Source organism: Girardinichthys multiradiatus, chromosome 12 (assembly GCF_021462225.1).
Source record: "Girardinichthys multiradiatus isolate DD_20200921_A chromosome 12, DD_fGirMul_XY1, whole genome shotgun sequence".
Taxonomy (NCBI): domain Eukaryota; kingdom Metazoa; phylum Chordata; class Actinopteri; order Cyprinodontiformes; family Goodeidae; genus Girardinichthys; species Girardinichthys multiradiatus.
Window position 1 is genome coordinate 32,452,303 of NC_061805.1, and position 26,552 is coordinate 32,478,854.

The 26,552-nt window shown below is 39.2% G+C and overlaps 3 protein-coding genes and 2 long non-coding RNA genes across 5 annotated transcripts; 3 read left to right on the forward strand and 2 right to left on the reverse strand.

The window, feature by feature from the left end:
* Positions 1–57: 57 nt before the first annotated feature.
* pxmp2 (peroxisomal membrane protein 2) lies at positions 58–4,039 on the forward strand. The gene is made up of 5 exons (XM_047380977.1): positions 58–265; positions 629–751; positions 2,291–2,453; positions 3,293–3,412; positions 3,515–4,039. Exons 1-5 carry the CDS (start codon positions 156–158, stop codon positions 3,581–3,583), a joined length of 585 nt encoding a protein of 194 aa, XP_047236933.1. The 5' UTR covers positions 58–155; the 3' UTR covers positions 3,584–4,039.
* LOC124877630 (polyubiquitin-like) lies at positions 3,883–4,780 on the reverse strand. Its single transcript, XM_047380980.1, has 2 exons — positions 4,628–4,780; positions 3,883–4,545 (listed from the first exon to the last, which is right to left on the reverse strand). The coding sequence occupies exon 2, from the start codon at positions 4,531–4,533 to the stop codon at positions 4,066–4,068; it is 468 nt and encodes a 155-aa protein (XP_047236936.1). The 5' UTR covers positions 4,534–4,545; positions 4,628–4,780; the 3' UTR covers positions 3,883–4,065.
* A 5,500-nt stretch (positions 4,781–10,280) lies between these two features.
* LOC124877633 lies at positions 10,281–15,539 on the forward strand. Its single transcript, XR_007040575.1, has 3 exons — positions 10,281–10,340; positions 15,299–15,418; positions 15,521–15,539. It is a non-coding gene; the product is annotated as an uncharacterized LOC124877633 (long non-coding RNA).
* A 349-nt stretch (positions 15,540–15,888) lies between these two features.
* Positions 15,889–16,787, reverse strand: LOC124877631 (polyubiquitin-like). The gene is made up of 2 exons (XM_047380981.1): positions 16,635–16,787; positions 15,889–16,552 (listed from the first exon to the last, which is right to left on the reverse strand). Exon 2 carries the CDS (start codon positions 16,538–16,540, stop codon positions 16,073–16,075), a length of 468 nt encoding a protein of 155 aa, XP_047236937.1. The 5' UTR covers positions 16,541–16,552; positions 16,635–16,787; the 3' UTR covers positions 15,889–16,072.
* A 6,685-nt stretch (positions 16,788–23,472) lies between these two features.
* LOC124877632 lies at positions 23,473–26,517 on the forward strand. The gene is made up of 3 exons (XR_007040574.1): positions 23,473–23,514; positions 25,929–26,048; positions 26,151–26,517. It is a non-coding gene; the product is annotated as an uncharacterized LOC124877632 (long non-coding RNA).
* Positions 26,518–26,552: the final 35 nt, after the last annotated feature.

Below are 26,552 nucleotides of genomic sequence, written 5' to 3' on the forward strand. Positions count from 1 at the left end.
AATCTAGCCTTATTTTACTTCCGGTTTGACGTTTACGTTGGGGCGTGGCTTCCCTGTTGACGCAGAGACGTGGACAGGAACAATAATGGGTCTCGCCGCCCTTTGTGGGCCAGTGTTGTAGTGGCTGTAATGTATGAATACTTTAAGGAGCAACAATGCCCGTACAGAGCCTGCCAGTCCGGGATGGGTCTTTTCATTTCCGTCTGCTCCAGCAGTATTTGATCCTGCTGAAAAAATATCCGATCCTCACTAAATCTGTGACCAGGTCAGTTTCTGTGCTCCAAAACTGATAACTGTCTATATTTCCAGCTGTTTAGACGTTCATTGTTATTATTTACTGACCAAACCAGTAAGTGACTGTCCTTTTGTTTTATTATGTGACTTCATAAAGTATGTCCCCGATCAGCTTCTTTATGATTGTTTGCTTGTATTAGTTTCTGATCATTTTGTTTGCAATAAGCACACTCAGCCTGCTGTCTGGTATTAGCCAATCAGCATCTGCCATGAGAGCCTCCCACTCAGAGGTTTAACAGACGTATCTATTTTTCACTCTAAGCTTGTAAAGGGTCAGTTGTTTATTGACAGGAGTGTGTTATGTGTGTCTGTCTGTTGTTCTTCATTTTTTCAGTGGGATCCTGTCAGCTTTAGGAAATCTGCTTTCACAGTATTTGGAAGCCAGGAAAAAGGCCAAACATGGAGGTCCAGTCAATGAGATCGATGTGGCTGGAGCTACACGATATGCCATCTTTGGGTGAGACCTAACACAAGAACACGATTATGTTTTCACTCTGCTTTGAGTGAAAAAAAATGGCAACATTGAGAGTGCAATTGCCTCCAGTGCTATACCCCTTCACCTTTTTCTGCATTATGACATGTTAGAACCATGTATTTGTATGTATTTTATTAGGATTTTATGTGGTTAACCAACATGTACAGGATGCAATGCTGGAAGTGAACATCCACCCCAGCCTCAAGTCATCTGCAGCCTCTAACAGGCTTCCTTCCACCATTGGCCATGATAACGCTCCATCCATCTTCCCACCAACCCAGACCAGTTTCCTTGTCCTTGCTGAAGAAAAGTGTCCCTATAGCATGATGCTGCCACCACATTGTTTCACAATGTGGATGGTGTGTTCAGGGTTAAGGCCAAGATTAGCTACCCATTATACATAGCATTTTGCATGTAGACCAGAAAGGTTAATTTTGTTTTCATCAGACCGGTCCACTTTTATCCACGTTTACTATGCGAAGTTTATAAAACCACGGCAATTTAATTTATATAGCACATTTCAGCAACAGGATAATTAAAAGTGCTTTACAACTTTGCAGTGACAAAGGAAATAACATAAAATAGTACATTGCAGTGGCATGGGAAAGGAAAGGAAAGAAAAGTTGTACTACAGAATATATTAATGAATTTTATGTTTTAGGGGCTGTACGAAACCCACAGTCGGAAAAAAGTAATTCTTTAACCCATTTATTGATGCACTCTGTGCTTTTTGGTCCATAGTTATTACCGTAAAGTCAAAAAGTCAAATGTTTCTCACTGGGGAGGAGGCAGAAAGGACTTCTTACGGCTTTCTTTTTACAGTGGCCTACTTCTTGCAACTCTTCCATAAAGGCCGAATTTCTCTCATTCATTGCTAATAGTTTTACTTTTGACATATCCTCCCACCTGAGCTCTGGTTCTCTGCAGCTACTCTAGAGTTACCATGTGCCTGTTTGCTGCTTCTCTGATTCATGTTATCCTTATCCTGTCTGTTGGTTTAGGTGGAAAGCCATGTTTTGGTATATTTGCGGCATTGCCACACTATTTCCCCACAATAGATTGAACAGAGCTCTGTGAGATATTCAAAGTTTAGGACGTTTTTTTATAACCTACCAATGCTTTAAACTTATCCCTGATCTGTCTGCTGAGTTTCTTGATCTTCATAATGCTGTTTGTTTACTAAAGCTCTCGAATGACCCTCTGAGTCGTTCATAGTACAGCTGGAGCTATACTTTGATTGAATTTGAATTCTTTTTACTAAATATCCAAATGTGCATCCCACTTTTCATATTTTTATTTGTATTGTTTTTAAACCATGTACCACTTTCCTTCCAGGTATCTGCTACTGTGTTAAATCTCAATAAATACATTAATGTTTGTGATTGTAATATGAAAAATCGCTGAACATTCTGAGGGGTATAACTACTTTCTGCAAGATACTGTACATAGACATTAGTTACCTCTTGGTAAATACTCTGTTTGGTGATGATGTTGTAATTGATCAATTTTTGACTCGTGTAGGTTGATTATCACTGGACCAGTGAGCCATTTCTTTTACCAGCTGATGGAGGTGTGGATGCCAACCACAGATCCGTTCTGTATAGTCAAACGACTTTTACTGGATCGACTCGTCTTTGCTCCTGGCTTTCTACTCCTTTTCTACCTTGTTATGAACATCCTGGAGGTGATTTTATTTCTCTCAGAAAAATATTCATTAAATATATTGAAAAAACGGATTTCAATACAATATAATTATGTTTTGTGATGCACTGATCCGATTTTTCCTGGATGATGCAGATTTCTAGTTTTCTTTAAGGTCTGACCTGCTAATTCAGATTTTGACCAATTTTAACTTAATGTTTTTTGTAGAACTGTAACACATGAGATAAAAGACATGCTGTAGGTTCTTTTAGAAGGTTTGGATTTAACAGAAATATCCCTGCTTATGCATCAAAACATATGTCCATAGCCTTTATCTAATTTTCAACAAAATAGGAAAAATACATAGAAAAAACATGCGTTTATAGAAAATAGTGGGAGTTTATAGTTTTTATCCATTTTGCCGATCAATCAGAACCAAAGAAAAACTGGATGATTCTGATCTCTGGCCGACTGATCTAATTTAATTTATCTAATTTAAATAATGCTTTGGATATTGAAACTACAAAACATACTTACAAAATGTAGGGTGCATCTGTATTCAGCCCCTTTACTTTGAACCCCCAAATAAATCCAGAAGAAAATAAGTGCTTTGAATATTTTTACTCATGGCACTGTAAATATGTAAATATTAGAAGAATATTTGTGAAACTTTTGAGTATTTGTTAAAGTTTTATCATCCACACTGTTTTTTTCTTTAATTTTTTATTTTTATGTAAAATACTATACTATACATAAATGTCACTTTTAAGTACCAGGAAACTTGTTTTGATATGTAAAATAAAGAAATCTGTGTATTAATAGTTAATAAAACAGCTAAATACGGATGTTTTACAGTAAATAATCGTTTTGCACGCTCCTCAGGCTAAAGGTTGGGAGGATTTTGAGAGAAAGATGAGAAGGAGTTACTGGACAGCTCTGAAGATGAACTGGAAAGTCTGGACTCCGTTCACATTTATAAATATCAACTTTGTGCCTGTTCAGGTACACTCTATCATTGACATCCTGTCATCTTAAAAATGAGGATAGGTCTCATACTGACTTCCTTTATGACGTCTTTCCCCTCCCTCTGTGTGTTTGTTTCAGTTTCGAGTACTGTTTGCCAACATGATCGCCTTATTCTGGTATGCTTACCTTGCCACTGTGAGGAAATGATGCTTCTTTGCAGGCTGCCTTGACTGAAGACTGAGAAGATGCAACCAACTTCCTTATAGGGCTATTTTTTTACATCTGATTAATACGTTTAAATATACTGTTTTAAAGTTTTGGAATTAAAAAAATTAAAGTATTTTTTAAGCTTCACTTGCAGGGACCTGTATAGAAATCTTGTGGAAGTTTAAAATTATGACATTTTTTACATAAGCAGAACAAAGTGTTTTTTGTTGGTTTCCTTCTATGAGCTTTACCTACTGATCTGAACTAATGCAGTAATAAAATACTAAAGAGACTTACCATTTGTCATGACTGACATTTATTATTATTACTAATTAATACATTGTTATAAAGTTTTTTGAAATATATATGCAACGATCATTTGTACAGAAAGAAAATACATCGTGGAATGATTTGTTTTAACAATAAATGCCTAAATAAATATAAAAAAAACTGGAATGTATCCTTCATGTCGACCAGCGTCCTCAGCCTCCTCTCAGACGCAGAGTCAGGAAGATGGTGCTCAGTTCCCTCACATTGTAGTCGGTTAGTTTTCCACCCTGCATCTCCCGGCTCTCATGGATCAGCCTCTGCTGGTCCACAGGAACCCCCTCTCTTTCCTGCACTCTCCTCTTGAAGATCTCCACAGTCTCATCAGGTTTGACGTCGTAGGTGCTGTTTGTCCCCTTCTCGTTTTTGAGGAACACCTGGAAGGTGGGAGGCTGGGCGATCAGCAGGGACACCCGGGAGCCCTGCTGGAGGTTGTAGAAGCTCAGGGTCTTGGAGTCGTCGTTCAGAGGTGTGTTAATCCCGTTGCTGAAGACCAGCTTCTGCGTCGCAGTGGAGAACCCCAGCTGCTCCTGGATGCGCATCTTCAGAGAGCCCACTGTGTCGTGTGGGTTTACTGTCAGCGTCCGGGACGTCCCGTTCAGCATGGTGATTACTATCTCCATGATGAAACTTAACTGAAAAATAGTTTTTAAAGTTTTTAGCATGAAAATATTCAGAAAGAAGATCATAATTGCGGTCTTTCTGAGAGTAACTTACCTTGTGGTGAATTTCTAATGAAAGAAAGCGTCCTTCTTGATGCTTAAACTGTCCGAACTGTTGATGCTCAGCTGATCTGCTCTGAGGTTGAACAGCTGTGTTTATATACAAACCGGTTCAGCCCATAAACTCCCTCCCGCTTCACTTAAGATTCGTTTTCCCTCTCTGTCTCGTTAAGTTTCGCTTTCTATTCTCCAAACGAGTCTGCTATCATACTTTTTAATGACGTTGTTTTATTACGTTTCATAAATACCTGTAAACAGGTGAGGTGGAGGAGCAGCTGGGGTTTACCCCTTACCTGAAGAAGGGAGGAGCAGGGAAACAAAAACAGGACATTAAGAAATCAGATGATAGTGATTCGTCACATGAAGTGAATGAGGTCAGTCTTTTAATTGAAGCGAAACAGAAAACGGAAAAGTTAAGTCTGTTTTTCATGCAATAAAAAAATATCACAGATATAAAGACAATATTCAGGGGACAATAAACAACTATTTCCTCAGTAACTTAAAATACGGTATGAATTAATAAACCCATCTATGTGAAAAGTACAGGTCCTTCTCAAAATATTAGCATATTGTGATAAAGTTCATTATTTTCCATAATGTAATGATGAAAATGTAACATTCATTTATTTTAGATTCATTGCACACTAACTGAAATATTTCAGGTATTTTATTGTCTTAATACGGATGATTTTGGCATACAGCTCATGAAAACCCAAAATTCCTATCTCACAAAATTAGCATATTTCATCCGACCAATAAAAGAAAAATGTTTTTAAGACAAAAAACGTCAACCTTCAAATAATCATGTACAGTCGGGAATCCTTTTGCAGAAATGACTGCTTCAATGCGGCGTGGCATGGAGGCAATCAGCCTGTGGCACTGCTGAGGTCTTATGGAGGCCCAGGATGCTTCGATAGCGGCCTTTAGCTCATCCAGAGTGTTGGGTCTTGAGTCTCTCAACGTTCTCTTCACAATATCCCACAGATTCTCTATGGGGTTCAGGTCAGGAGAGTTGGCAGGCCAATTGAGCACAGTGATACCATGGTCAGTAAACCATTTACCAGTGGTTTTGGCACTGTGAGCAGGTGCCAGGTCGTGCTGAAAAATGAAATCTTCATCTCCATAAAGCTTTTCAGCAGATGGAGGCATGAAGTGCTCCAAAATCTCCTGATAGCTAGCTGCATTGACCCTGCCCTTGATAAAACACAGTGGACCAACACCAGCAGCTGACACGGCACCCCAGACCATCACTGACTGTGGGTACTTGACACTGGACTTCTGGCATTTTGGCATTTCCTTCTCCCTAGTCTTCCTCCAGACTCTGGCACCTTGATTTCCGAATGACATGCAGAATTTGCTTTCATCCGAAAAAAGTACTTTGGACCACTGAGCAACAGTCCAGTGCTGCTTCTCTGTAGCCCAGGTCAGGCGCTTCTGCCGCTGTTTCTGGTTCAAAAGTGGCTTGACCTGGGGAATGCGGCACCTGTAGCCCATTTCCTGCACACGCCTGTGCACGGTGGCTCTGGATGTCTCTACTCCAGACTCAGTCCACTGCTTCCGCAGGTCCCCCAAGGTCTGGAATCGGCCCTTCTCCACAATCTTCCTCAGGGTCCGGTCACCTCTTCTCGTTGTGCAGCGTTTTCTGCCACACTTTTTCCTTCCCACAGACTTCCCACTGAGGTGCCTTGATACAGCACTCTGGGAACAGCCTATTCGTTCAGAAGTTTCTTTCTGTGTCTTACCCTCTTGCTTGAGGGTGTCAATAGTGGCCTTCTGGACAGCAGTCAGGTCGGCAGTCTTACCCATGATTGGGGTTTTGAGTGATGAACCAGGCAGGGAGTTTTAAAGGCCTCAGGAATCTTTTGCAGGTGTTTAGAGTTAACTTGTTGATTCAGATGATTAGGTTCATAGCTCATTTAGAGACCCTTTTAATGATATGCTAATTTTGTGAGATAGGAATTTTGGGTTTTCATGAGCTGTATGCCAAAATCATCCGTATTAAGACAATAAAAGACCTGAAATATTTCAGTTAGTGTGCAATGAATCTAAAATATATGAATGTTAAATTTTCATCATTACATTATGGAAAATAATGAACTTTATCACAATATGCTAATATTTTGAGAAGGACCTGTAAATGCACACTAAAACTAATAACCATTGGTGTCAACTGCAGTCAAGCAGACCATTAGAGGACCAACACCAGCAGATGACCTGACTCCCTATATCATCAATGACCATGAAAAACACTGGACCTGGATTCAGAGCCTCTCAGCTTTTCCTCCAGACTCTGGGACCTTGATTTCAAATTGAAATAAAGAATGAACTTTCATCTAAATGTAAACTTCGAGCTCTAAGCAACAGTCCAGGCCAGGCACTTGATGTCACTGGTTTAGGGATGCCTAAAAACAAGGAAATCAGACATTTTTACCCCATGTCCTTGATAGTTTTGTCTGTGGTGGCTGTTGAAGTGCTGACCCCAGCTGCAGTCTTGGGTGGGCTTTGATTCAAAATCTTCCCAAGGATGCAGTTAGCTTGACAAAAGGCTGTTGTGCACCTTTGTCTACCACACTTTTTCCCTCCATAAAATTTTCTTTAATTATGATTTAATAACTTTCCAAGAGACTGAAATTTAAGTTTTAATTAGCTGTAAGCCATTATGAAATCAAAAGCAAATTCATCTAAGTTCAAAAATTATATTTTTTTGTGCACATCTCAACCAATTTTTGGTGCAAACAGAAGTCATGAGTTAAATATCCGTCTGAAGGAAGGCAAGGAATAGTTATGCTTTGATTGAGTTTTGATACCATACTTCCAAGATGTTTTTAAGACATCCTTCACACACCGTAAACAAATTATGCTTTTTTAGTTGAAACTTTATAAATAAATGGTGGGCAAAGAAGCATTGTGATATTCATTACATGGCTAAAAATACTAATGCCAAATTTCCCATTTAAACAAAATCCAGCTAATAAAATTTCAAACCTTAGTTTTGCACACAAATAATAATGTGAAGAGAATAAAATGTGATACACATTTGTATTTTTTAAAAATTGTATTCCTTTATCTACAGGTATATTTATAAGAGCTTCAGACAATCCAACAGTTTTAGGTCACAGTGAAAATGCTTTATGTAAAACATAACAAGCAGATGAACTGCACTAAAGACAGTTATGAACCTTGGCCATGCAGTTTCAATGAAGACATGTGATGCATACTGTAGGCCAAGGCAGACATGTACAGTTTTCCATTTTAGAAGTAGTAAATTATTCACAATCAAGTCATCAGAACTCTGAGTGTTTGAGGAGGGCAGCCCTCTGCTCCCTTTGAGGCAGAGGAATATTTCCTGGGGAAAAGAAAAAAAGAAAGATGATCATGAATCTGCTGTTTCAAACCTAATAAGTACAAGAACACATCAAAGTTTTTAACATATTTCTTTATACCAACCGCTTGTTGACTGTGGACGTTTTTTCGAACTTCATCGCCCTTGGACAACGTTTACTCACCATGGTCAGAGGTTAGGTTTGGGCAGATTAACAGTTAGGATGAAATAATCTGAACGTTTTCATTCTATGAAGTTTGTTTTGTGGAACCTGGCGATCTTTAGCGCTAGTAGGCTAGCTACGGCACGCGCCGGTTCCGTGTTCTTTGTATGTTTTAAAGCTAAGATAAACTTTATTTAAAGGGTGGTTTTAACCAGAACATTGCTCATAACGCGCCGTCCGCGCTTATGCATTTTAACCCTGGTATTTCAAAGGTATGTGTTGATTCTGGTGCTTAGCACTTTAGCTAGCTTCTTTGTTAGCCCAACGGCCAGCCGGTAAGAACACGTGTGCTAGCATTAAGGCTAGTCAACAGAAAGGTTGTTAGTTTTCAAGCTAGTGAACAATAGTCCCTGAACATCATTTGCTAGAGTTGATAACTAAGTAAACACCATTAAGCCCCATTTCTCCAGAAAGATTAGGCTCTTTTCCAAAATACTCAATAATATTTCTTCAAATATTATTTTAATAAACAAAGGCAGTTAATTAGACACCATTGAGAATTAGTCATCCAGGAGGTTGGTTTTATTCAGCAGATCATTATTCAAAACATTATTTTATTAAAATAATATTTAATCTGATCTTGCATTGTGAAGGGTTGTCTAAACGTTTGCTGATTATTTTCTAAGTTAGTTCCAAGACTAACTTAACTTCACTTCCAGATTCTTCAAGATAATTCTTGGTTTTCAAACATAAACATTGCATGGTAATGTTGCATCACTCTTCTTGGCCATGATTTCTAATCATCTTTAATCAACTTGTTTATATTGTACATAGCCCATTAGTCTTCGTTATTCTTTAATTCTGCTTGGTAGTTTAGTGGATTGTTTTAGCATAGTAAAGAGTTTGTTGATTGAAATATGTTTGACTTTGAGTTGACTTATTTTTGTTAATAAATTCTTGTATTTTAAGAAATTGTGTGAATTCATTCCATATGTGTGCAGAGTTTATACTGTTCAATAATGCCAGAGCTCGTCTCACACCTTTCTATTATGGCCTAATACCATCGCCTTAATGGGGCTGGTATTCACAGGACAATCCTTAACAGACCGGAATATTATTTGGTAAAATATTAATATTAAAATAGTAATATTAAATATTAAAAAATATTCTCAGATTCATATTTACAATATTACTAAATATCCAAATGTGCATCCCACTTTTCATATTTTTATTTGTATTGTTTTTAAACCATGTACCACTTTCCTTCCAGGTATCTGCTACTGTGTTAAATCTCAATAAATACATTAATGTTTGTGATTGTAATATGAAAAATCGCTGAACATTCTGAGGGGTATAACTACTTTCTGCAAGATACTGTACATAGACATTAGTTACCTCTTGGTAAATACTCTGTTTGGTGATGATGTTGTAATTGATCAATTTTTGACTCGTGTAGGTTGATTATCACTGGACCAGTGAGCCATTTCTTTTACCAGCTGATGGAGGTGTGGATGCCAACCACAGATCCGTTCTGTATAGTCAAACGACTTTTACTGTGTTGGGACCCAGCCTTGGTTACAAAAGGAAAGGCCAGTATGAACTTTTCTGGAACTTTCAAAATAAATCGCATTAACCTACTTCCAGCACAGCCAGAAACGGGGAATAACCGTGACGTCACTGTCCGAATAAAAACCCCGCTTTTGCAACAAACTGACCTCTTCCACGCAGGTCCCCAGCGGAACTGGACGGAGGGACACAGCGCGCTAATGTCTCTTTGCAGGCAAACAGACATTCATCTTCGAACTGGATTCAAGAGTGTCATAAGATCACACGATCATATGCTCTAAGTTCAGTAGGAATTAATTGCTGTTTGTGTATCCGGTATTCATTCATGAACGGGGGTAATTAAGGTACAAGCGTGGCTTGACTTTTCTCTCTGAGGTCTACAGAAGCAAACTGTGTTCCAGAGAGTTCCCGGCAGAGACCTTGTCTCTACGACGCCGAGTGGAGCAGTTTTCCCGGTCTGAAGGAAGAACAACGGGACTGCATCACCGTGGCAACCGCTGTAACGTGCAGTTTGGCCGGCCGACAGAACAAGCCGCCCCACCCCACAGCTACGGAGGTTAGCTGCAGCCGTTTGTTCACTGTGGATGCTTTCTTCAACTTCGTCACCCGGACAACTTTTCGTCAGCACAGTTCAAGAGGTTGTGTTTTGGGCAGAGAGTAAGTAGTTTAGAATGAAATAATCTAAACATTTTTCGTTTTATGACGTTTGGTTTTGTTTGTGTTGAAACTCAGCCATCTTAGTGCTAGCAGATTATCTGCTCACCACATGTGCTCAGTTTGTATGTTCTGTGTTTGTGTTTTTAAGACAAACTTTATTTAAAGAGTGATTTTAAAATGCACATCACAGAAGATCGGCCATTACGCACTGTCCACGCTTATGCATTTTAACCCTTTTATTAATGGTATTTTAATGGTATGTGTTTGATTCTGATGATAAGCTATAAGCTTCTTTTGTTAGCTTTAACCGCTAACAGCTAAGAACACGTGCTCGCCTGCTCAAGATAATTTAAAAAGGTTGTTAGTTTTCAATCTAGTAAAATAATATTTCCCTAAATATTATTTTACTAAACTTGATAACGAAGTAACACAATTAAGTCAATTTCTCAAATATTTGGTTATTATTCAAAATATTTCTTTAAATATTATTTTAATAAATAAAGGCAGCTAATTAAACACAGTTGAGAATTGGTCATCCAGAAGGTTGGTTTTATTCAGCAGATCATTCTTTAAAACATTTGTTATTAAAATAATATTTAATCTGATCTTGCATTGTGAATGGTTGTCTAAACGTTTGCTGATTGTTGCCTAAATTGGTTCCAAGACTAACTTAACTTCAGTTCCAGATTCTTCAAGATAATTCTTGGTTCTCAAACATAAACACTGCATGGTAATGTTGCATCACTCTGTTGGTCATGATTTCCAGTCATCTTTAATCAACTTGTTTATATTGTACATAGCCCATTAGTCTTCGTTATTCTTTAATTCTGCTTGGTAGTTTAGTTGGATTGTTTTAGGATGGTAAAGAGTTTGTTGATTGAAATATGTTCTTGTATTTTAAGTAATTGTGTGAATTCATTCAGTGTTTTTGCAGAGTTTTGCTGTTCAATAATGTCAGAGCTTGGCTCATCCCTTTCAATTTTGTCCTAATGCCATCACCTTATTGGGCTGGTATTCACAGGACAACCCTTAACAGACCGAAATATTATTTGATAAAATATTAAAGTATTAATATTAAATAATATATTCAGAATTACAACAACTGGATCGACTCATCTTTGATCCTTGCTTTCTACTCCTTTTCTACCTTGTTATGAACATCCTGGAGGTGATTGTATTTCTCTCAGAAAAACATTCATTAAATATACTGCTCAAAAAAATAAAGGGAACACTTAAACAACACAATATAACTCCAAGTAAAATAAACTTCTATGAAATCAAACTGTCCACTTAGGAAGCAACACTGATTGACAATCAATTTCACATGTTGTGCAAATGGAATAGACAACAAGGGGAAATCTTTGGCGATAATCAAGACACTCAATAAAGGAGTGGTTCTGCAGGTGGGGACCACAGACCACTTCTCAGTACCTTTGCTTTCTGGGTGACGTTTTGGTCACTTTTGAATGTTGGTGGTGCTTTCACACTTGTGGTAGCATGAGACGGACTCTACAACCCACACAAGTGGCTCAGGTAGTGCAGCTCATCCAGGATGGCACATCAATGAGAGCTGTGGCAAGAAGGTTTGCTGTGTCTGTCAGCGTAGTGTCCAGAACCTGGAGGCGCTACCAGGAGACAGGCCAGTACACCAGCAGACGTGGAGGAGGCCGTAGGAGGGCAACAACCCAGCAGCAGGACCGCTACCTCCGACTTTGTGCAAGGAGGAGCAGGAGGAGCACTGCAAGAGCCCTGCAAACTGACCTCCAGCAGGCCACAAATGTGCATGTGTCTGCACAGACGGTTAGAAACTGACTCCATGAGGATGGTATGAGGGCCCGACGTCCACAAATGGGGGTTGTGCTCACAGCCCAACACCGTGCAGGATGCTTGGCATTTGCCAGAGAACATCGGGATTGACAAATTCGCCACTGGTGCCCTGTGGTCTTCACAGATGAAAGCAGGTTCACACTGAGCACATGTGACAGATGTGACAGAGTCTGGAGACACCGTGGAGAGCGATCTGCTGCCTGCAACATCCTTCAGCATGACCAGTTTGGCAGTGGGTCAGTAATGGTGTGGGGTGGCATTTCTTTGGAGGGCTGCAAGACCCTCCATGTGCTCACCAGAGGTAGCCTGACTGCCATTAGGTACCGAGATGAGATCCTCAGACCTCTTGTGAGACCATATGCTGGTGCGGTTGGCCCTGGGTTCCTCCTAATGCAGGACAATGCTAGACCTCATGTGGCTGGAGTGTATCAGCAGTTCCTGCAAGATGAAGACATTGAAGCTATGGACTGGCCCGCCCGTTCCCCAGACCTGAATCTGATTGAGCACATCTGGGACATCATGTTTCGCTCCATCCACCAACGTCACGTTGCACCACAGACTGTCCAGGAGTTGGTGGATGCTTTATTCCAGGTCTGGGAGGAGATCCCTCAGGAGACCATCCACCGTCTCATCAGGAGCATGTCCAGGTGTTGTAGGGAGGTCATACAGACACGTGGAGGCCACACACAATACTGAGCCTCATTTTGACTTGTTTTAAGAACATTACAGCAAAGTTGGATCAGCCTATAGAGTGTTTTTCCACTTTAATTTTGTGTGTGACTTCAAATCCAGGCCTCCATTGGTTAATAAATTTGATTTCTATTGAGGATTTTTGTGTGATTTTATTGTCAGCACATTCAACTTTGTACAGAACAAAGTATTCAATGAGAATATTTCATTCATTCAGATCCAGGATGTGTTATTTGAGTGTTCCCTTTGTTTTTTGAGCAGTGTATATTGAAAAAACGGATTTCAATACAATATAATTATGTTTTGTGATGCACTGATCCGATTTTTCCTGTATGATGCAGATTTCTAGTTTTCTTTAAGGTCTGACGTGCTAATTCTGATTTTGACCAATTTTAACTTAATGTTTTTTGTAGAACTGTAACACATGAGATAAAAGACATGCTGTAGGTTCTCTGGCCGACTGATCTAATTTAATTTATCTAATTTAAATAATGCTTTGGATATTGAAACTACAAAACATACTTACAAAATGTGGGGTGCATCTGTATTCAACCCCTTTACTTTGAACCCCCAAATAAATCCAGAAGAAAATAAGTGCTTTGAATATTTTTACTCATGGCACTGTAAATATGTAAATACTGGTCCTTCTCAAAATATTAGCATATTGTGATAAAGTTAATTATTTTCCATAATGTCATGGTGAAAATTTAACATTCATATATTTTAGATTCATTGCACACTAACTGAAATATTTCAGGTCTTTTATTGTCTTAATACAGATGATTTTGGCATACAGCTCATGAAAACCCAAAATTCCTATCTCACAAAATTAGCATATTTCATCCGACCAATAAAAGAAAAGTGTTTTTAATACAAAAAATGTCAACCTTCAAATAATCATGTACAGTTATGCACTCAATACTTGGTCGGGAATCCTTTTGCAGAAATGACTGCTTCAATGCGGCGTGGCATGGAGGCAATCAGCCTGTGGCACAGCTGAGGTCTTATGGAGGCCCAGGATGCTTCGATAGCGGCCTTTAGCTCATCCAGAGTGTTGGGTCTTGAGTCTCTCAACGTTCTCTTCACAATATCCCACAGATTCTCTATGGGGTTCAGGTCAGGAGAGTTGGCAGGCCAATTGAGCACAGTGATACCATGGTCAGTAAACCATTTACCAGTGGTTTTGGCACTGTGAGCAGGTGCCAGGTCGTGCTGAAAAATGAAATCTTCATCTCCATAAAGCTTTTCAGCAGATGGAAGCATGAAGTGCTCCAAAATCTCCTGATAGCTAGCTGCATTGACCCTGCCCTTGATAAAACACAGTGGACCAACACCAGCAGCTGACACGGTACCCCAGACCATCACTGACTGTGGGTTCTTGACACTGGACTTCTGGCATTTTGGCATTTCCTTCTCCCCAGTCTTCCTCCAGACTCTGGCACCTTGATTTCCGAATGACATGCAGAATTTGCTTTCATCCGAAAAAAGTACTTTGGACCACTGAGCAACAGTCCAGTGCTGCTTCTCTGTAGCCCAGGTCTGGGGAATGCGGCACCTGTAGCCCATTTCCTGCACACGCCTGTGCACGGTGGCTCTGGATGTTTCTACTCCAGACTCAGTCCACTGCTTCCGCAGGTCACCCTAGGTCTGGAATCGGTCCTTCTCCACAATCTTCCTCAAGGTCCGGTCACCTCTTCTCGTTGTGCAGCGTTTTCTGCCACACTTTTTCCTTCCCACAGGCTTCCCACTGAGGTGCCTTGATACAGCACTCTGGGAACAGCCTATTTGCTCAGAAATTTCTTTCTGTGTCTTACCCTCTTGCTTGAGGGTGTCAATAGCGGCCTTCTGGACAGCAGTCAGGTCGGCAGTCTTACCCATGATTGGGGTTTTGAGTGATGAACCAGGCTGGGAGTTTTAAAGGCCTCAGGAATCTTTTGCAGGTGTTTAGAGTTAACTCGTTGATTCAGATGATTAGGTTCATAGCTCGTTTAGAGACCCTTTTAATGATATGCTAATTTTATGAGATAGAAATTTTGGGTTTTCATGAGCTGTATGCCAAAATCATCCATATTAAGACAATAAAAGACCTGAAATATTTCAGTTAGTGTGCAATGAATCTAAAATATATGAATGTTAAATTTTCATCATGACATTATGGAAAATAATTAACTTTATCACAATATGCTAATATTTTGAGAAGGACCTGTATTAGAAGAATATTTGTGAAACCTTTGAGTATTTGTTAAAGTTTTATCATCCACACTGTTTTTTTCTTTAATTTTTTATTTTTATGTAAAATACTATACTATACATAAATGTCACTTTTAAGTACCAGGAAACTTGTTTTGATATGTAAAATAAAGAAATCTGTGTATTAATAGTTAATAAAACAGCTAAATACTGATGTTTTACAGTAAATAATCGTTTTGCACGCTCCTCAGGCTAAAGGTTGGGAGGATTTTGAGAGAAAGATGAGAAGGAGTTACTGGACAGCTCTGAAGATGAACTGGAAAGTCTGGACTCCGTTCACATTTATAAATATCAACTTTGTGCCTGTTCAGGTACACTCTATCATTGACATCCTGTCATCTTAAAAATGAGGATAGGTCTCATACTGACTTCCTTTATGACGTCTTTCCCCTCCCTCTGTGTGTTTGTTTCAGTTTCGAGTACTGTTTGCCAACATGATCGCCTTATTCTGGTATGCTTACCTTGCCACTGTGAGGAAATGATGCTTCTTTGCAGGCTGCCTTGACTGAAGACTGAGAAGATGCAACCAACTTCCTTATAGGGCTATTTTTTTACATCTGATTAATACGTTTAAATATACTGTTTTAAAGTTTTGGAATTAAAAAAATTAAAGTATTTTTTAAGCTTCACTTGCAGGGACCTGTATAGAAATCTTGTGGAAGTTTAAAATTATGACATTTTTTACATAAGCAGAACAAAGTGTTTTTTGTTGGTTTCCTTCTATGAGCTTTACCTACTGATCTGAACAAATGCAGTAATAAAATACTAAAGAGACTTACCATTTGTCATGACTGACATTTATTATTATTACTAATTAATACATTGTTATAAAGTTTTTTGAAATATATATGCAACGATCATTTGTACAGAAAGAAAATACATCGTGGAATGATTTGTTTTAACAATAAATGCCTAAATAAATATAAAAAAAAACTGGAATGTATCCTTCATGTCGACCAGCGTCCTCAGCCTCCTCTCAGACGCAGAATCAGGAAGATGGTGCTCAGTTCCCTCACATTGTAGTCGGTTAGTTTTCCACCCTGCATCTCCCGGCTCTCATGGATCAGCCTCTGCTGGTCCACAGGAACCCCCTCTCTTTCCTGCACTCTCCTCTTGAAGATCTCCACAGTCTCATCAGGTTTGACGTCGTAGGTGCTGTTTGTCCCCTTCTCGTTTTTGAGGAACACCTGGAAGGTGGGAGGCTGGGCGATCAGCAGGGACACCCGGGAGCCCTGCTGGAGGTTGTAGAAGCTCAGGGTCTTGGAGTCGTCGTTCAGAGGTGTGTTAATCCCGTTGCTGAAGACCAGCTTCTGCGTCGCAGTGGAGAACCCCAGCTGCTCCTGGATGCGCATCTTCAGAGAGCCCACTGTGTCGTGTGGGTTTACTGTCAGCGTCCGGGACGTCCCGTTCAGCATGGTGATTACTATCTCCATGATGAAACTTAACTGAAAAATAGTTTTAAAAGTTTTTAGCATGAAAATATTCAGAAAGAAGATCATAATTGCGGTCTTTCTGAGAGTAACTTACCTTGTGGTGAATTTCTAATGAAAGAAAGCGTCCTTCTTGATGCTTAAACTGTCCGAACTGTTGATGCTCAGCTGATCTGCTCTGAGGTTGAACAGCTGTGTTTATATACAAACCGGTTCAGCCCATAAACTCCCTCCCGCTTCACTTAAGATTCGTTTTCCCTCTCTGTCTCGTTAAGTTTCGCTTTCTATTCTCCAAACGAGTCTGCTATCATACTTTTTAATGACGTTGTTTTATTACGTTTCAGAAATACCTGTAAACAGGTGAGGTGGAGGAGCAGCTGGGGTTTACCCCTTACCTGAAGAAGGGAGGAGCAGGGAAACAAAAACAGGACATTAAGAAATCAGATGATAGTGATTCGTCACATGAAGTGAATGAGGTCAGTCTTTTAATTGAAGCGAAACAGAAAACGGAAAAGTTAAGTCTGTTTTTCATGCAATAAAAAAATATCACAGATATAAAGACAATATTCAGGGGACAATAAACAACCATTTCCTCAGTAACTTAAAATACGGTATGAATTAATAAACCCATCTATGTGAAAAGTACAGGTCCTTCTCAAAATATTAGCATATTGTGATAAAGTTCATTATTTTCCATAATGTAATGATGAAAATGTAACATTCATATATTTTAGATTCATTGCACACTAACTGAAATATTTCAGGTATTTTATTGTCTTAATACGGATGATTTTGGCATACAGCTCATGAAAACCCAAAATTCCTATCTCACAAAATTAGCATATTTCATCCGACCAATAAAAGAAAAATGTTTTTAATACAAAAAACGTCAACCTTCAAATAATCATGTACAGTCGGGAATCCTTTTGCAGAAATGACTGCTTCAATGCGGCGTGGCATGGAGGCAATCAGCCTGTGGCACTGCTGAGGTCTTATGGAGGCCCAGGATGCTTCGATAGCGGCCTTTAGCTCATCCAGAGTGTTGGGTCTTGAGTCTCTCAACGTTCTCTTCACAATATCCCACAGATTCTCTATGGGGTTCAGGTCAGGAGAGTTGGCAGGCCAATTGAGCACAGTGATACCATGGTCAGTAAACCATTTACCAGTGGTTTTGGCACTGTGAGCAGGTGCCAGGTCGTGCTGAAAAATGAAATCTTCATCTCCATAAAGCTTTTCAGCAGATGGAGGCATGAAGTGCTCCAAAATCTCCTGATAGCTAGCTGCATTGACCCTGCCCTTGATAAAACACAGTGGACCAACACCAGCAGCTGACACGGCACCCCAGACCATCACTGACTGTGGGTATTTGACACTGGACTTCTGGCATTTTGGCATTTCCTTCTCCCCAGTCTTCCTCCAGACTCTGGCACCTTGATTTCCGAATGACATGCAGAATTTGCTTTCATCCGAAAAAAGTACTTTGGACCACTGAGCAACAGTCCAGTGCTGCTTCTCTGTAGCCCAGGTCAGGCGCTTCTGCCGCTGTTTCTGGTTCAAAAGTGGCTTGACCTGGGGAATGCGGCACCTGTAGCCCATTTCCTGCACACGCCTGTGCACGGTGGCTCTGGATGTCTCTACTCCAGACTCAGTCCACTGCGTCCGCAGGTCCCCCAAGGTCTGGAATCGGCCCTTCTCCACAATCTTCCTCAGGGTCCGGTCACCTCTTCTCGTTGTGCAGCGTTTTCTGCCACACTTTTTCCTTCCCACAGACTTCCCACTGAGGTGCCTTGATACAGCACTCTGGGAACAGCCTATTCGTTCAGAAGTTTATTTCTGTGTCTTACCCTCTTGCTTGAGGGTGTCAATAGTGGCCTTCTGGACAGCAGTCAGGACGGCAGTCTTACCCATGATTGGGGTTTTGAGTGATGAACCAGGCTGGGAGTTTTAAAGGCCTCAGGAATCTTTTGCAGGTGTTTAGAGTTAACTCGTTGATTCAGATGATTAGGTTCATAGCTCGTTTAGAGACCCTTTTAATGATATGCTAATTTTGTGAGATAGGAATTTTGGGTTTTCATGAGCTGTATGCCAAAATCATCCGTATTAAGACAATAAAAGACCTGAAATATTTCAGTTAGTGTGCAATGAATCTAAAATATATGAATGTTAAATTTTCATCATTACATTATGGAAAATAATGAACTTTATCACAATATGCTAATATTTTGAGAAGGACCTGTAAATGCACACTAAAACTAATAACCATTGGTGTCAACTGCAGTCAAGCAGACCATTAGAGGACCAACACCAGCAGATGACCTGACTCCCTATATCATCAATGACCATGAAAAACACTGGACCTGGATTCAGAGCCTCTCAGCGTTTCCTCCAGACTCTGGGACCTTGATTTCAAATTGAAATAAAGAATGAACTTTCATCTAAATGTAAACTTCGAGCTCTAAGCAACAGTCCAGGCCAGGCACTTGATGTCACTGGTTTAGGGATGCCTAAAAACAAGGAAATCAGACATTTTTACCCCATGTCCTTGATAGTTTTGTCTGTGGTGGCTGTTGAAGTGCTGACCCCAGCTGCAGTCTTGGGTGGGCTTTGATTCAAAATCTTCCCAAGGATGCAGTTAGCTTGACAAAAGGCTGTTGTGCACCTTTGTCTACCACACTTTTTCCCTCCATAAAATTTTCTTTAATTATGATTTAATAACTTTCCAAGAGACTGAAATTTAAGTTTTAATTAGCTGTAAGCCATTATGAAATCAAAAGCAAATTCATCTAAGTTCAAAAATTATATTTTTTTGTGCACATCTCAACCAATTTTTGGTGCAAACAGAAGTCATGAGTTAAATATCCGTCTGAAGGAAGGCAAGGAATAGTTATGCTTTGATTGAGTTTTGATACCATACTTCCAAGATGTTTTTAAGACATCCTTCACACACCGTAAACAAATTATGCCTTTTTAGTTGAAACTTTATAAATAAATGGTGGGCAAAGAAGCATTGTGATATTCATTACATGGCTAAAAATACTAATGCCAAATTTCCCATTTAAACAAAATCCAGCTAATAAAATTTCAAACCTTAGTTTTGCACACAAATAATAATGTGAAGAGAATAAAATGTGATACACATTTGTATTTTTTAAAAATTGTATTCCTTTATCTACAGGTATATTTATAAGAGCTTCAGACAATCCAACAGTTTTAGGTCACAGTGAAAATGCTTTATGTAAAACATAACAAGCAGATGAACTGCACTAAAGACAGTTATGAACCTTGGCCATGCAGTTTCAATGAAGACATGTGATGCATACTGTAGGCCAAGGCAGACATGTACAGTTTTCCATTTTAGAAGTAGTAAATTATTCACAATCAAGTCATCAGAACTCTGAGTGTTTGAGGAGGGCAGCCCTCTGCTCCCTTTGAGGCAGAGGAATATTTCCTGGGGAAAAGAAAAAAAGAAAGATGATCATGAATCTGCTGTTTCAAACCTAATAAGTACAAGAACACATCAAAGTTTTTAACATATTTCTTTATACCAACCGCTTGTTGACTGTGGACGTTTTTTCGAACTTCATCGCCCTTGGACAACGTTTACTCACCATGGTCAGAGGTTAGGTTTGGGCAGATTAACAGTTAGGATGAAATAATCTGAACGTTTTCATTCTATGAAGTTTGTTTTGTGGAACCTGGCGATCTTTAGCGCTAGTAGGCTAGCTACGGCACGCGCCGGTTCCGTGTTCTTTGTATGTTTTAAAGCTAAGATAAACTTTATTTAAAGGGTGGTTTTAACCAGAACATTGCTCATAACGCGCCGTCCGCGCTTATGCATTTTAACCCTGGTATTTCAAAGGTATGTGTTGATTCTGGTGCTTAGCACTTTAGCTAGCTTCTTTGTTAGCCCAACGGCCAGCCGGTAAGAACACGTGTGCTAGCATTAAGGCTAGTCAACAGAAAGGTTGTTAGTTTTCAAGCTAGTGAATAATAGTCCCTGAACATCATTTGCTAGAGTTGATAACTAAGTAAACACCATTAAGCCCCATTTCTCCAGAAAGATTAGGCTCTTTTCCAAAATACTCAATAATATTTCTTCAAATATTATTTTAATAAACAAAGGCAGTTAATTAGACACCATTGAGAATTAGTCATCCAGGAGGTTGGTTTTATTCAGCAGATCATTATTTAAAACATTATTTTATTAAAATAATATTTAATCTGATCTTGCATTGTGAGTGGTTGTCTAAACGTTTGCTGATTATTTTCTAAGTTAGTTCCAAGACTAACTTAACTTCACTTCCAGATTCTTCAAGATAATTCTTGGTTTTCAAACATAAACATTGCATGGTAATGTTGCATCACTCTTCTTGGCCATGATTTCTAATCATCTTTAATCAACTTGTTTATATTGTACATAGCCCATTAGTCTTCGTTATTCTTTAATTCTGCTTGGTAGTTTAGTTGGATTGTTTTAGCATAGTAAAGAGTTTGTTGATTGAAATATGTTTGACTTTGAGTTGACTTTTTTTGTTAATAAATTCTTGTATTTTAAGAAATTGTGTGAATTCATTCCATATGTGTGCAGAGTTTATACTGTTCAATAATGCCAGAGCTCGTCTCACACCTTTCTATTATGGCCTAATACCATCGCCTTAATGGGGCTGGTATTCACAGGACAATCCTTAACAGACCGGAATATTATTTGGTAAAATATTAATATTAAAATAGTAATATTAAATATTAAAAAATATTCTCAGATTCATATTTACAATATTACTAAATATCCAAATGTGCATCCCACTTTTCATATTTTTATTTGTATTGTTTTTAAACCATGTACCACTTTCCTTCCAGGTATCTGCTACTGTGTTAAATCTCAATAAATACATTAATGTTTGTGATTGTAATATAAAAAATCGCTGAACATTCTGAGGGGTATAACTACTTTCTGCAAGATACTGTACATAGACATTAGTTACCTCTTGGTAAATACTCTGTTTGGTGATGATGTTGTAATTGATCAATTTTTGACTCGTGTAGGTTGATTATCACTGGACCAGTGAGCCATTTCTTTTACCAGCTGATGGAGGTGTGGATGCCAACCACAGATCCGTTCTGTATAGTCAAACGACTTTTACTGTGTTGGGACCCAGCCTTGGTTACAAAAGGAAAGGCCAGTATGAACTTTTCTGGAACTTTCAAAATAAATCGCATTAACCTACTTCCAGCACAGCCAGAAACGGGGAATAGCCGTGACGTCACTGTCCGAATAAAAACCCCGCTTTTGCAACAAACTGACCTCTTCCACGCAGGTCCTCAGCGGAACTGGACGGAGGGACACAGCGCGCTAATGTCTCTTTGCAGGCAAACAGACATTCATCTTCGAACTGGATTCAAGAGTGTCATAAGATCACACGATCATATGCTCTAAGTTCAGTAGGAATTAATTGCTGTTTGTATATCCGGTATTCATTCATGAACGGGGGTAATTAAGGTACAAGCGTGGCTTGACTTTTCTCTCTGAGGTCTACAGAAGCAAACTGTGTTCCAGAGAGTTCCCAGCAGAGACCTTGTCTCTACGACGCCGAGTGGAGCAGTTTTCCCGGTCTGAAGGAAGAACAACGGGACCGCATCACCGTGGCAACAGCTGTAACGTGCAGTTTGGCCGGCCGACAGAACTAGCCGCCCCACCCCACAGCTACGGAGGTTAGCTGCAGCCGTTGTTCACTGTGGATGCTTTCTTCAACTTCGTCACCCGGACAACTTTTCGTCAGCACAGTTCAAGAGGTTGTGTTTTGGGCAGAGAGTAAGTAGTTTAGAATGAAATAATCTAAACATTTTTCGTTTTATGACGTTTGGTTTTGTTTGTGTTGAAACTCAGCCATCTTAGTGCTAGCAGATTATCTGCTCACCACATGTGCTCAGTTTGTATGTTCTGTGTTTGTGTTTTTAAGACAAACTTTATTTAAAGAGTGATTTTAAAATGCACATCACAGAAGATCGGCCATTACGCACTGTCCACACTTATGCATTTTAACCCTTTTATTAATGGTATTTTAATGGTATGTGTTTGATTCTGATGATAAGCTATAAGCTTCTTTTGTTAGCTTTAACCGCTAACAGCTAAGAACACGTGCTCGCCTGCTCAAGATAATTTAAAAAGGTTGTTAGTTTTCAATCTAGTAAAATAATATTTCCCTAAATATTATTTTACTAAACTTGATAACGAAGTAACACAATTAAGTCAATTTCTCAAATATTTGGTTATTATTCAAAATATTTATTTAAATATTATTTTAATAAATAAAGGCAGCTAATTAAACACAGTTGAGAATTGGTCATCCAGAAGGTTGGTTTTATTCAGCAGATCATTCTTTAAAACATTTTTTATTAAAATAATATTTTATCTGATCTTGCATTGTGAATGGTTGTCTAAACGTTTGCTGATTGTTGCCTAAATTGGTTCCAAGACTAACTTAACTTCAGTTCCAGATTCTTCAAGATAATCCTTGGTTCTCAAACATAAACACTGCATGGTAATGTTGCATCACTCTGTTGGTCATGATTTCCAGTCATCTTTAATCAACTTGTTTATATTGTACATAGCCCATTAGTCTTCGTTATTCTTTAATTCTGCTTGGTAGTTTAGTTGGATTGTTTTAGGATGGTAAAGAGTTTGTTGATTGAAATATGTTCTTGTATTTTAAGTAATTGTGTGAATTCATTCAGTGTTTTTGCAGAGTTTTGCTGTTCAATAATGTCAGAGCTTGGCTCATCCCTTTCAATTTTGTCCTAATGCCATCACCTTATTGGGCTGGTATTCACAGGACAACCCTTAACAGACCGAAATATTATTTGATAAAATATTAAAGTATTAATATTAAATAATATATTCAGAATTACAACAACTGGATCGACTCATCTTTGATCCTTGCTTTCTACTCCTTTTCTACCTTGTTATGAACATCCTGGAGGTGATTGTATTTCTCTCAGAAAAACATTCATTAAATATACTGCTCAAAAAAATAAAGGGAACACTTAAACAACACAATATAACTCCAAGTAAAATAAACTTCTGTGAAATCAAACTGTCCACTTAGGAAGCAACACTGATTGACAATCAATTTCACATGTTGTGCAAATGAAACAGACAACAAGGGGAAATCTTTGGCGATAATCAAGACACTCAATAAAGGAGTGGTTCTGCAGGTGGGGACCACAGACCACTTCTCAGTACCTTTGCTTTCTGGGTGACGTTTTGGTCACTTTTGAATGTTGGTGGTTCTTTCACACTTGTGGTAGCATGAGACGGACTCTACAACCCACACAAGTGGTTCAGGTAGTGCAGCTCATCCAGGATGGCACATCAATGAGTGCTGTGGCAAGAAGGTTTGCTGTGTCTGTCAGTGTAGTGTCCAGAACCTGGAGGCGCTACCAGGAGACAGGCCAGTACACCAGCAGACGTGGAGGAGGCTGTAGGAGGGCAACAACCCAGCAGCAGGACCGCTACCTCCGACTTTGTGCAAGGAGGAGCAGGAGTAGCACTGCCAGAGCCCTGCAAACTGACCTCCAGCAGGCCACAAATGTGCATGTGTCTGCACAGACGGTTAGAAACTGACTCCATGAGGATGGTATGAGGGCCCGACGTCCACAAATGGGGGTTGTGCTCACAGCCCAACACCGTGCAGGATGCTTGGCATTTGCCAGAGAACATCGGGATTGACAAATTCGCCACTGGTGCCCTGTGGTCTTCACAGATGAAAGCAGGTTCACACTGAGCACATGTGACAGACGTGACAGAGTCTGGAGACACCGTGGAGAGCGATCTGCTGCCTGCAACATCCTTCAGCATGACCAGTTTGGCAGTGGGTCAGTAATGGTGTGGGGTGGCATTTCTTTGGAGGGCTGCAAGACCCTCCATGTGCTCACCAGAGGTAGCCTGACTGCCATTAGGTACCAAGATGAGATCCTCAGACCCCTTGTGAGACCAGATGCTAGTGCGGTCGGCCCTGGGTTCCTCCTAATGCAGGACAGTGCTAGACCTCATGTGGCTGGAGTGTGTCAGCAGTTCCTGCAAGATGAAGACATTGAAGCTATGGACTGGCCCGCCCGTTCCCCAGACCTGAATCTGATTGAGCACATCTGGGACATTATGTCTCGCTCCATCCACCAACGTCACGTTGCACCACAGACTGTCCAGGAGTTGGCGGATGCTTTATTCCAGGTCTGGGAGGAGATCCCTCAGGAGACCATCCACCGTCTCACCTGGAGCATGTCCAGGTGTTGTAGGGAGGTCATACAGACACATGGAGGTCACACACAATACTGAGCCTCATTTTGACTTGTTTTAAGAACATTACAGCAAAGTTGGATCAGCCTATAGAGTGTTTTTCCACTTTAATTTTGTGTGTGACTTCAAATCCAGGCCTCCATTGGTTAATAAATTTGATTTCTATTGAGGATTTTTGTGTGATTTTATTGTCAGCACATTCAACTTTGTACAGAACAAAGTATTCAATGAGAATATTTCATTCATTCAGATCTAGGATGTGTTATTTGAGTGTTCCCTTTGTTTTTTGAGCAGTGTATATTGAAAAAACGGATTTCAATACAATATAATTGTTTTGTGATGCACTGATCCGATTTTTCCTGTATGATGCAGATTTCTAGTTTTCTTTAAGGTCTGACCTGCTAATTCTGATTTCGACCAATTTTAACTTAATGTTTTTTGTAGAACTGTAACACATGAGATAAAAGACATGCTGTAGGTTCTTTTAGAAGGTTTGGATTTAACAGAAATATCCCTGCTTATGCATCAAAACATATGTCCATAGCCTTTATCTAATTTTCAACAAAATAGGAAAAATACATAGAAAAAACATGCGTTTATAGAAAATAGTGGGAGTTTATAGTTTTTATCCATTTTGCCGATCAATCAGAACCAAAGAAAAACTGGATGATTCTGATCTCTGGCCGACTGATCTAATTTAATTTATCTAATTTAAATAATGCTTTGGATATTGAAACTACAAAACATACTTACAAAATGTGGGGTGCATCTGTATTCAGCCCCTTTACTTTGAACCCCCAAATAAATCCAGAAGAAAATAAGTGCTTTGAATATTTTTACTCATGGCACTGTAAATATGTAAATATTAGAAGAATATTTGTGAAACTTTTGAGTATTTGTTAAAGTTTTATCATCCACACTGTTTTTTTCTTTAATTTTTTATTTTTATGTAAAATACTATACTATACATAAATGTCACTTTTAAGTACCAGGAAACTTGTTTTGATATGTAAAATAAAGAAATCTGTGTATTAATAGTTAATAAAACAGCTAAATACTGATGTTTTACAGTAAATAATCGTTTTACACGCTCCTCAGGCTAAAGGTTGGGAGGATTTTGAGAGAAAGATGAGAAGGAGTTACTGGACAGCTCTGAAGATGAACTGGAAAGTCTGGACTCCGTTCACATTTATAAATATCAACTTTGTGCCTGTTCAGGTACACTCTATCATTGACATCCTGTCATCTTAAAAATGAGGATAGGTCTCATACTGACTTCCTTTATGACGTCTTTCCCTTCCCTCTGTGTGTTTGTTTCAGTTTCGAGTACTGTTTGCCAACATGATCGCCTTATTCTGGTATGCTTACCTTGCCACTGTGAGGAAATGATGCTTCTTTGCAGGCTGCCTTGACTGAAGACTGAGAAGATGCAACCAACTTCCTTATAGGGCTATTTTTTTTTACATCTGATTAATACGTTTAAATATACTGTTTTAAAGTTTTGGAATTAAAAAAATTAAAGTATTTTTTAAGCTTCACTTGCAGGGACCTGTATAGAAATCTTGTGGAAGTTTAAAATTATGACATTTTTTACATAAGCAGAACAAAGTGTTTTTTGTTGGTTTCCTTCTATGAGCTTTACCTACTGATCTGAACAAATGCAGTAATAAAATACTAAAGAGACTTACCATTTGTCATGACTGACATTTATTATTATTACTA